This window comes from Rhipicephalus microplus, chromosome 9 (genome assembly GCF_043290135.1).
Source record: "Rhipicephalus microplus isolate Deutch F79 chromosome 9, USDA_Rmic, whole genome shotgun sequence".
Taxonomy (NCBI): domain Eukaryota; kingdom Metazoa; phylum Arthropoda; class Arachnida; order Ixodida; family Ixodidae; genus Rhipicephalus; species Rhipicephalus microplus.
Genome location: NC_134708.1, coordinates 71,719,865 through 71,731,520, shown reverse-complemented (window position 1 = coordinate 71,731,520; position 11,656 = coordinate 71,719,865). Strand labels below are relative to the sequence as shown.

The window sequence follows — 11,656 nt, the reverse complement described above, 5'->3', positions numbered from 1 at the left end:
GTTTACAGCGAAAGCGTACCCGAGCAGTGGGGTTTGAATGAAAGTTGCCCAAGTAACGAGTGAATTCGGCACTATTTTACTCCGGTTTGTTTTCACCGACTAAAGTTGCGAAGTGGACGGCAGGGCAACCAGACACAACGAAGACCCTGTGTACAGTGTAGTTAGTACATTGTAGCTATGTTTGTGTACATGTGGGTTTTTGTGCCTCCGTTTTAGCCTGCCGAGTTTTTTTTTTTTTTTTTTCATCCATAGTATCAAAAAATTGCTTTCGTCACCAGGTAGATCGGAAACCCTTCTCCTTAATGTATCGATAACGCTCTGCGTAAAAAAAAATAATCATAATAATGCCTTGGTTGTACAAAGGCCAAGAAAAAAAAAATGGTAATGTATACGCATGGAGGAAGGAAGCATCATGTTCGTTGTGTTTCTGTTGCGCGCTCGCCAAAATCGACGCGCCGCTCGCAAACATGGACTCAAGCAACCGTGTGAATGATCTGTAAAAATAAAAAAAATAAAAAACGGTGTTTACGAAATTTGAACTCGGATCGAGTGCTAACCGTTACACCGTGAGACCAATAGAAACTGGTAGGTGTTCTGTGCCAATAGCTTCAGAAGCCACTCGACCACGCTGGAGATGGAGGGCAAGTATGCAAAGCGACTTCCGCTCAGTAAAATTGCCGTGCTTGGCGAGAAAAAAAAGAAAGGTCTCACCGAGATTTGAACTCGGATCGCTGGATTCAGAGTCCAGAGTGCTAACCATTACACCATGAGACCAAATGCTTCCGACGCCGGGAATCGAACCCGGGCCTTCTGGGTGAAAGCCAGATATCCTAGCCACTAGACCACGCCGGAGACGACCGACGGCTTTCATAAACTCGTAGGCATTGCGCAGCCGCACTTCAATTGTAGTAATGCGCACTAAATATATATTTTTCTGCGTTAGTGAGTATTTATGTACCAAATTATTTTATTATAGGGTGCATGCACGCGTGCATGAAACGGAATCACACTGCTTCTTCTGAGAACGAAGTCGCCTACGACTGTGCCGTGGTCAGACATGCGATCATCGTTTCACTGTTCTAGAACATTTACCAGAACTTTATTTGTCCCATCTCGCAATCCCGCGTATAAACGGCAAATGATTGTCTTGAGGTATATAGAGGTGCAAGAGTGTTACATAAACTGATGAAAGGACATTACGTACCAGCAGAGTCCGTCAATACTTTGAAGAGCTGTTATATCAGCAAAGAGCGTAATTTGTAGCGCTTACGGAGATTCAAAAAAGAAGTGTCAAAGAATAAACAGCTCTTGTAAACAAGCTCGTTTCACTCGGTAAACAAACAAAAAAAATGTGGAACGCTTCACGATTTTGCGTGTCATCCTTGCGCAGGGGCCATGCTAATCTTCTCTGTATCGTTCCAATTTTAGTATATGTACTTTGGAAGTACATCTTACAACTTTTCACTCAACTATATATAGTCAAGGATTTACCCGTACATTCGAAGCAGTGAAGCTGTTTCTGTACTCAAATATTTTACATTGCAGCGGTAAGTTATCTCTAGATGGTGCTATTTTTTAGCAGCATTAGATCACTTAACAAAAACTTATTATATGAACGACTGTTGTTTATTCAATAAATTGGTGTTATTTCTTAAAGTGAGTTACAGAACAAGACGTTTAACTTAGTAGCGTCCTCTTGTGGATTGTACACCAACCAACAAAGGCGCGTAGATTCAAAACAAGACTAACCTTTGTTTGAATGTTGATTTAAAAGCACCCGCGAGCAAAAGAAACTTGCAGATCATTGGGTAATTTTAGCAAAATGTCATCTTTACTGCGGTCACTGGGTGGGCGATAGAACAGCGCGAGATTGGTGCACTGTGTCGTTTTTTTCTTTCTTTTTTTTTTTTAAAGGACAAGTTGCACGAAAGGCTTGTGATCGAATATACTATTATTGTGAATCGATTAACTTTTCTGCGCTTGTGCCGACAGCTGTACAAAAAAGATGACAACTGGACGAACAATTTCGCGCAGCGCACCAACAGGCACAAATGAAAAATATTTGATGTACAATCGATTCACAATAAGAGCTCGTTAAATTGGCTGTCTTTTTCGCATCACGAATTTGAAGAGCTGATGAAAATAAAGAAAAGGAGAAATGCAAACGAGCTGCAGGAATAAAAAGAAATGTGGAACTCTTTACGATTTCGCGTGTCATCCTTGCGCAGGGGCCATGCTAATCTTCTCTGTATCGTTCCAATTTTAGTATATGTACTTTGGAAGTACAACAGGCTGCCTTTCGTTGATGTATATATAGTCAGGAACTGGACGATGGCAACGAAGCAGCGAGGTATCTCTATAATACTAACAGTTGTTTCATTAAATCGACCAGTAATCTATATAGGTAGCACATTTTAAAAACGTAACAGGGTACTGAGAAAGGACTTTTTATATTAACTGCTTATTCGTGCGAGAACATTTTATAAGTAAAACTTGTCTTCAGAACGAAAGAAACGTCCTTGCTCCGTTCAGCCCTTTAGTGGTTGAAGTACTAGTTAATAGATGCAGGCCCAAAATTCAAAACAAGCACTTGCTACCTGCATTTCAGAAAATTATTCAACGCTTGTAGGTGAATGCCGCATTTTTGTGCAGGTTGTGGACCCTGGATTTGGTGTACAAGTTCAACGACTTCGCACTCGCTGAGGTTCGTATGATATTGTGTAAAAACACAAGTTGCTAGAAAGGCTTGTGTTGTGATTAAATATATACATTTTTAATGTCAATGAAAACTTTTTATAAAGCTTATTATAACAGCCATTCAAAAGAGATGACAATGCGGAGAAGGAACAGAATCATTCTAAGTGACCTCGCTAGAGCGCTGAACCAACAATGACAACGAAAATATAAACAGTGGGACATCGATTCCCGATGATAGTTTGCTCACCCACCAGCGTTTCATGAAACTAGAACATAAAAGGTTTAAAATATTAACGCATTGTAGCACGCAGACGAGTAGCAGAAATAATAAGAAAAAAAAACAAAAGAGTGTGTAACGTTTCACGATTTTGCGTTACCATCCTTGCGCATTGGCCATTGAAATCTTCTCTGTATATAATTCTATGGGGCTTGAAAATTTCACAATTATTAACGTACTTGTGCTGTACAAATCACTTTATAAACACAGTCAACGTCGCGTTTCGGCAGTGAAGCTTCAGAACGCGCCCTTCATGCACGTGCCGGCCGACACGAGGTAGCGATATTTGAACTGTCAGTTTTTGAATTGTTTGTGGTCCATCACTTGCTCAGATTCCTTTTTGACAGTCTTCAACGCTTTCTTCCAGGCCTTGATGAGGGCCTGGGGTGGGTCATCATCTGAGCATTCAAAAGAGAACAGCCACAACAAATGAAGAATACAATAGGCTTGAGCCCTAAAAGAACTGTGTTGCAATTATATAAAGTTGAACTCGCTCACCCGAAGACTCGATAGCCGGTTTGAAAACTAAGGCATACAACAGAGCGATCAGACACACAGTCACCATTATACACAGGATCCTTTTGAAGCAGAACCTGAAATGAAAATGCATATGTATCAATAATGGCGCAATACGTACGCTGTCCAGCGTGCCCGATAAAAAGCAAATCCATTCACTCGACTTCGTTGCAAATCATGTTGAACAAGCACATGTTCGCTTCGATCAGCATTCGATGGGCTCACGCAAGGAACCTGAGCACGGTATGTGCCAACGTCTTTTTGTGCGCGAGTAATCACGTGCAGCCTTCCTGTTCCGGGAGACGTATAGTTAATGCCTACAATGATCTGGAGGTTTAGTTGTGGCTATTTTACAAGGATCAGAATGATCAGTGATTGTGTGGAAACATTCCACGCACGTGGGACGTTACGTACTTTGAATAAATATGACACCTTTCACAAGCTTGGATAGTTTTCGTCCATAGTTTAGAACATGCTCGGTGCTTGCGCGGCTCCTTGTAGCCGAAGTTATATCTGATACAGCGCCAGCTCATAAAAAAATCACCATAGCATAAGCGTCACTTCCGAAACCGAAACTATCAATAAGGTTTAGGACGTCGACGGAGGGTTATTCGCATCGCGAAGCAGTCGCCACCCGCTATTTTCACGGTTAGGTGGCCTGTAAGGAGAAAATGGCGACCAGCTGGCCCGTGTCGGTGCGACTCCAGACCTTGATTCGCGTCGGGGGCCGCGGTCCGCTGTCCACGTCTTGCCGTTACAATGCGGCAGCGGCGGGCGCACCGCCGGCGACCCCTCCTCCGCAGACCAAGACGAAGTTCGGCCCTCTGAAAGACGAGGACCGCATATTCCAGAACCTGTACGGTCGCCACGACTGGCGTTTGAAGGGCGCCATGAGTCGCGGGGACTGGTACAAGACGAAGGAAATCGTGCTCAAGGGACCGGACTGGATCATCGATGAGATCAAGAAGAGTGGTCTTCGGGGACGGGGAGGCGCTGGGTTCCCGTCGGGTTTGAAGTGGAGTTTCATGAACAAGCCCTCGGACGGCAGGCCCAAGTACCTGGTAGTCAACGCCGATGAAGGTGAACTGGCCCTATTTCTTGTTTATTTGGCTGCGTGTGTCGCAAATGCACTGGTTACATTTATTATCCAGTATGTCCTGGAGACGACCAGTGATAGTTGCACTGGTTGTCACAGCGTATGCGTACGCGTTTGCTCACATGGGACATGGTATCCGAAACAGGAAGGTTTCGTAACGGATACAATCTGGGGCCGGAAAACAAGATGGTACTGGTCAACGCTTATGCAGCTTTACTTAACGTCTTCCATGCTAATGCTACTGCGGGCCTTCACGAACTGAGCAATCGTACTGATGTAGGCGTTTGAAAATTACGGTGCAAAGTTAACGCGATTTCAGTGGTACGGGTGACTCGCGATCTGAAACACGTTTACAACCCATTCCGCATCATTTGCGTCTCGACAGAGAAAACAGAGTTCTGGTGTGTAACGCTTTCCGGTGGTTACAGAGTACACTCGAAAAAAAAAAAAACACCAAAAACACCCAAGAAAACAACATTTTTGAGCTTCGCTTGTGCGCTACGCCGTCATTACGGGCTTGTCACAGCAGGCTCTTGGCGTTTTTCCAACCTTCAAATGCATTATCCGACTCTCTCGTTCCCGGCTCCGTCAGCTGCTGGCTCGCAAAAGCTAGAACTGTTTCAAGACTTGCACTTGAGGCACAAAAACGACGCTGAAGTAGCACGTGCTAGCGTTGAAGCGCGTCCGCAAAATATCGATTTTTCGTGGTCGATCGTAACTGCGCAGTAGATCAGGCGTGTTTAGACCTGTGTTTCGACTTTTCTCGATGTGCGTGGTAGGGTAGTAGCCTCTTGCTAGACTAAGATGTTCAGCTTACGGAACTTTTTATGTATGTGACTGCGGTAATAATCAATGAAAGTCATGCATATGTCACTCATATTAAAAGTAACCGTGATACATCACGACAAATAGCATTGTTTTCATTTCCTGAAGTGGCTGTGCGATATCTTCTTGCTAATTTAGCTTCTCCATTCATTAAGCGTCTGCTCCCTCCCGGTAGACTCGGGTAAACTCGATTAGTGTAACCTATTAAACAGTTACTACTAAATTACAACCTATTAAACACAGTTACACCCGTATAACATAGAAAGCTTCGGGCTTTTCTAATGTCAAGTGATAGTTTGAGGTGGCTTGTTTACAATGTTTTTTATAGCACTTTCTTTTGCTTTTTCTCAATTCCCACAGCCGATGATGGCAAGGTTTGATGAAGTGACAAAATTAAGAAGCTCATATGCATAGAATGGACATGAAAATAGACAATTATTGTTGCGGGGGGGGGGGGGTAATAAAGTGTGCTTGGCAGTTTCTGCATCACATTGGCGACTTAAGGATATTGCAACCTGTCACTCAACAGAAGCACTAAACTTTATTTTGTTTTTGCACATTATATTTACTGGCATTCTTTAGAGGTCAAGACACTACTGGCCATTCTAAACTTCAATCCTAGCTTTAAATGACACTGACACATTGCAAATTAATTTTGTTCAGTAAAATGAGGGGTTTCAAATACAACCTGTACTTTAGTATCTCTTGGATATCTTAGGATTAGATATGCCAGTGTTGCAAGCATTCAAGATTTTAGTATTTCGAGGTTATTAGAAAAAAAGTGTCTCAACATATATTTTGGGGTGACATGGAGGTACCCTAACATTTTGTGAATGATCAGTGTGCAATGACTCGTATGACTAATGGAGCAGCAACTCTACTGTGAGTAACCAGTTGATGATAGAAGTAAAATTATTTTGTAAAGCTGCTACAAATGGGAACACTTGCAATACAGAACAAGGTATTAAAAGTTCTAAGTAAACTTGACCTGTACTGTAAAAAGGACACCGAAGTAAAACATTGAACCAGTTCAGGCTGCTGAGTTATATTTTAGGAGTTATTATTAGTTTTTATCATCATAGAGTCATTATTAGAAAAGAAAACTTGAATTATATGCCAGAACTTGAGCACCCTAATGTCAGGGTGTCATCACGGACTATGACATACCTTTTTTTCCATGTTTTGGCCTCATTAGACCAATAAAGTTCCCAGAACTTGCCAAGTGTCTGGCTTCTACATAATGCAAACAATTTTTAACAATAATATAACTGTGTAAGCCCTGGCAGAGGCTGTAAAAATACATAACCTCGAGAGTCAGTGCGGGAACCTTGAGATGTCATCGGCCCTTTCATTTCCTTTTTTTTTTTTTTCTCATGTTTCCAGGCTTACGAAGCATCTTCTCATCGGTAAAGTGATATTCTCGGTAACGTGAAAGGGTAATGTTGTGAAAGGGGAGAAATCATTCGGTCTCTTCAGTGCTTGTTTGACTCTTTCATTCAGAGAACTCTATTTGTGGTGGTAACTAGAGTTTTATTTCAAAAAATGGTGAACTTGTTCTGAGGAAATGACTTTCCGACAAGAAAAGTAAAAACTTGGCACTGTTAGTTGAAAAGGTATAAGGTGGTCACCTCAGGTGACTATCAGGCGGTAAGGGTTTACCAGTCAGTTTTGGTGAAAGGCTGTTTCTGTGCAAAAGCAAAAGGACATTGCATATGCACTCAAAACTCATTATAACAAATATGGATATAACGAAATATCAGTTATAACAAAGTAAATAAAAAGTCTTGGAATAATCTTTATAACAAATTTTTGAATTTAACGAACTTATTTTCTTGTAAGATGCAACATTGTTATAATGCAATGAGGCATAATTGTCGCACACTCCACCTCAATTTTAAATGGCTTGAATGTCTTTTGCAAAAGTCCTCTATTGAAACAATGAAAGATAGAAAGGTGACAGGGTGTCTTGCGCATTTGCTTAAAAAGACTCTAAAGCAAAAGCCATCTTCTTTCTCTCAGCCAATGTATTGATGCTGCCCCGCCACCCTTTGAAAACTTCTTGCACTGAACACAATTTTTTGGCTAGTTCCAGGACTGACCAACCCTTGACCAAGGGACGATGTTGTGTGATGACATCATCACATGACATCACATTATGTGACATCATGATGAAGACATCGTAATAAGATCTATATGTTACGAATTTGGCAATTTGTGACTTCACCATGATGCCACGTGGTGGCGTCATCACGCGATAGAGATTTATTACATTGCTGCTGTAGATGCTGCCCACTCTTACAATCAACAGATCTTTTAATATGTTGTTAACTTAGCTTTCCCGCTTGCAGTTTGAACAAGTATTGGCGGCTAGCCACTTACTGCAGACAGCCAGTTCAAGTGTGCTTTGCTTATGCAATGACATGGAAAACGTGGAGTCCGCTCTCTTGATATAAACACTCATAACGGGCAAGCCCCAGCACGTTCAACTAGGACTATGTCTCGGCCTGAAGCATGACAGGTGCTGCCATCTCTTGGGCAGATATGCAGTGCAGAGAAGTGCACTCGCAAATTATGAAAAGAGTTCATTTTCGTATTTGATGAGGTATCTGAAGCATTGGCCTGACAGTACATTACCAGCCTTCTAAGACCCTACATGGATCGACCACTAGCTTGAGTGACAAAGTGCTCTGTACTGGCTGGGTACGACTATTTAATTTCTAGATTCCTTCATATTAGATACTCATGCGATGCGTTGTCCTGTGCTATGATTATAGTAAGGGGAGGATGCACTTTTATTTTTATAAAAATCTCTCTGATCTATTGTCAAGCACCTCGAAGGTGATGGCAGCCAGCAGAAATCACTGCTTGAAAACTTTTCAGTGTGAATAAGGCGGAGCACAGAGAGGACACAAGCAAGCGCTGTCTAACAACGGATGTTTATTGAGGGAAATTGTGCTCCATCTCGTTTGCGCTGAGAAGTTTTCAATAATGCATCAGTTCCAACTCGCCTACCTCTCTAGTTTTAAAACTCTACCAAAATACATATGAATAAAATAAACCCTCCAGCCACTTTTAGTCCAATATTTCTTAAGTTAAAATTTAACTATAAACTGATCCGATGTTTCGAGACCGAATTGGTCCCTTCTTCAGACGGAATCCTGTCTGGTCAGGGACATAGTGAAATAGAACATAAACATCAAACAAGATATAATGTGCAAAAATTAAAAACGACGTTTTGACTTTCTACACAGAAGCTCCCCGTCTCCTGTGTTAGGAGCTGTCTTTTGTAATTTTTGTGCATTTTACCTTGGTCAGCATTTTATTTTATTCCACTACTAACATGTAGCCAAAACGAACTAGTTTCATCTCTGTGAGAATGTCGAAATCTTTAGAATATGTCATTTAATATCTGACGTGAGGGGTTTGCGTGATTCAAGACTAAAAAAATGAGTAGGTCATCATGCCGGAAGAAGTTGAAAGGGCTGCTGTTTGGGTGAATTGGTGTTGCGTAACTACAGCATGAATTAGCACAAAACAAAAGGACTAGAAAACATGACACACATGGCATGTAAAGAGGGCTCTCAATCTTTCAATTGGTTATGTCAAGATTCCCGACTGGGCTGTTTTATATGTACTGCAGACACCAAGAAACACGACTCAGCCTACTTGTTCTGTTAAACCAAGATTTATTTTATTTATTTCGGTTCACGTCAGTACTGCAATACGTACCAACTAATCTGCAAGAAAGCTTCATTGCAAGAAATATGCATGGCAAACGTGCGCACACACACGTCTCAATTCTTCCATTTCTTCAAACTCGTGCAAGCAACTTACCGTGGCGGTCTAGTTGTGATGCTTGACTTCTGACCCTAAGGTCATGGGATCAAATCTCGACCAAGGCAGCCGCATTTTAATGAAGGCAGAATGCTAGAGGCCAAGTGTACTTGGATATAGATGCGTGTTATGAAACCTCAAGTGGTTGAAATTTATGTTGCCCTCTACCACAATATCCCTTGTAATAATACCTTGGTTTTGGTATGTCAAACCCCAAAATATAGTATTAAATTTTGTGAAAATGGGTACAGTCATGAAGGCTTCTGGTGCAGAGCGATGTTTTCACTTGATTCATGCTGTGCCTGTGAAGTAACCTGTTTTCTCTCGTGCCTTGTCAAAACGCAGGTGAGCCGGGGACATGCAAGGACAGGGAGATCATGCGGCACGACCCGCACACGCTCGTCGAAGGCTGCCTCATCGCCGGTCGTGCCATGGGTGCCTGCGCCGCCTACATCTACATCCGCGGCGAGTTTTACAACGAGGCATCCAACCTGCAGATTGCCATCAGGGAGGCATACGAGGCTGGCCTGATTGGCAAGAATGCCTGCGGCTCTGGCTACGACTTCGACGTGTACGTGCACCGTGGCGCGGGAGCATACATCTGTGGAGAGGAGACGGCTCTGATCGAGTCCATTGAAGGCAAGCAGGGCAAACCGAGGTACGTTTACACGTCTTTGCTGAAGCACTTAGGCAAGCATTCTTTCATTTTATTGCTTGGCAAACTGGGCTGGTCTCTGTGCTTTAGGGAAATCCCTCACTCTAGCTTTAAAGGCTTCTTTGCCTTGAATGAACATTCTTGCTGAGCAAACGAGGCTGATTCTGGAAACAGTTCAATTAAAACTGTCCCTAACTCCCTGAACAACACAGTGAGCGACGTTATAAACCCCTTTTTCCGTGACTCATTTTTGCCACAGGGTTGGCCTACTGAGACTCCACATTTGGTTGTACTCTGTGTATGCTCTGGAACGCCAGTCCTAACAAACGTCAGTCACGGTGTGGGCCCTTGCCCCCTTTCCTCGAGCCCTCCCCTTTCTTTCTCTGTTTTCCCGGACTTGTTCACTTGGAGTGTGCAGTAATACTTATGTTGAACGCCATCTGAAAGATCCACCAAAATATGTTTCATTGAACAAGAGTTCCGTTTGCTGGAAGGTGAGCAGGGGGCCGGAGTCAAACCACGAAACCAGTCATATTAGAGGAAGTTCCATTAACGTGGCAGTGTGTTTAAAAGATTTACATTTACTAAGAGTACCATATGTAATGACCGTGCATAAGGAATAAGCCACACATCCCTAAGTTTCCGAACAAGAAATAAACTACGTATGTCCATCAGAGGAGGAAAGTAAAACCAGACTGTGTGAATTCTCCATAACTTCCTTTTCCTTCAAGCAGTTTACTTGATGAATCATAATGAACTGGTGTCACGGAGGCGTAATTTGCAAATGCGAGTTGAAATAATTTTTTTTTGGTATTCGTTAAAGTGCCTTCTCCCGATGTTGTGCACTCTTGGAACAGACTGAAGCCACCGTTCCCGGCCGATGTGGGCGTGTTCGGCTGCCCCACAACCGTGACCAATGTCGAGACGGTGGCCGTGTCGCCGACCATCTGCCGGCGGGGTGGTGAGTGGTTCGCCTCATTTGGCCGCACGCGGAACAGCGGCACCAAGCTGTTCAACATCTCGGGGCACGTGAACACTCCGTGCACCGTTGAGGAGGAGATGTCAATCCCGCTGAAAGAACTGATCGAGAGGCATGCGGGTGGCGTCATCGGTGGCTGGGACAACCTTCTCGGTATCATCCCGGGTGGCTCGTCAACACCGGTGATCCCAAAGAGCGTCTGCGATGACGTGCTCATGGACTTTGACGCACTGGTCGCCGCGCAAACTGGTCTTGGCACCGCCGCCGTGATCGTGATGAACCGGCAGACGGATATCATCCGCGCCATCGCGCGCCTCATTGAGTTCTACAAGCACGAAAGCTGTGGCCAGTGCACGCCGTGCCGCGAGGGGGTCACTTGGCTCAACAAGATCATGCCGCGGTTCGTGAGTGGCGACGCCCGTGTGGAGGAGATCGACATGATTTATGAGCTCAGCAAGCAGATTGAGGGTCACACCATTTGCGCCCTGGGAGATGGCGCCGCCTGGCCCGTGCAGGGCCTCATCAGGCATTTCAGGCCAGTCATTGAGGAGCGAATCCAGCAGTTCAAGGGCAAGTCACGTGCTACGTCGCAGCACTGACGCGGACGCGCTGGCCGGCTTTTCCTCTGTAGTTGTTGAAATAAATTAAGGTACAAGTGATCCACATGAACATTGTCAGTTTTGTTTGGCATTAATGCGTCGACACCTGTTATAATGAGGTAAGCTCGCTGACTTCGACTGTCCATCTAATTAATTAGCATATTTTCTTTACAGTGAA

The 11,656-nt window shown here is 43.6% G+C and overlaps 1 protein-coding gene and 4 non-coding genes across 5 annotated transcripts; 1 reads left to right on the top strand and 4 right to left on the bottom strand.

Annotated features, from left to right (window-relative positions):
• Positions 1–702: 702 nt before the first annotated feature.
• TRNAQ-CUG (transfer RNA glutamine (anticodon CUG)) lies at positions 703–774 on the bottom strand. Its single transcript has one exon. It is a non-coding gene; the product is annotated as a tRNA-Gln (tRNA).
• A 6-nt stretch (positions 775–780) lies between these two features.
• TRNAE-UUC (transfer RNA glutamic acid (anticodon UUC)) lies at positions 781–852 on the bottom strand. Its single transcript has one exon. It is a non-coding gene; the product is annotated as a tRNA-Glu (tRNA).
• Positions 853–1,345: 493 nt separating this feature from the next.
• LOC119165949 (U6 spliceosomal RNA) lies at positions 1,346–1,448 on the bottom strand. The gene has a single exon (XR_005109091.1). It is a non-coding gene; the product is annotated as a U6 spliceosomal RNA (small nuclear RNA).
• Positions 1,449–2,183: 735 nt separating this feature from the next.
• On the bottom strand, positions 2,184–2,286 carry LOC119165958 (U6 spliceosomal RNA). Its single transcript, XR_005109098.2, has one exon. It is a non-coding gene; the product is annotated as a U6 spliceosomal RNA (small nuclear RNA).
• Positions 2,287–4,126: 1,840 nt separating this feature from the next.
• ND-51 (NADH dehydrogenase (ubiquinone) 51 kDa subunit) lies at positions 4,127–11,538 on the top strand. The gene is made up of 3 exons (XM_037415216.2): positions 4,127–4,570; positions 9,591–9,903; positions 10,758–11,538. The coding sequence occupies exons 1-3, from the start codon at positions 4,162–4,164 to the stop codon at positions 11,476–11,478; spliced, it is 1,443 nt and encodes a 480-aa protein (XP_037271113.2). The 5' UTR covers positions 4,127–4,161; the 3' UTR covers positions 11,479–11,538.
• The last annotated feature ends 118 nt before the right edge of the window (positions 11,539–11,656 follow it).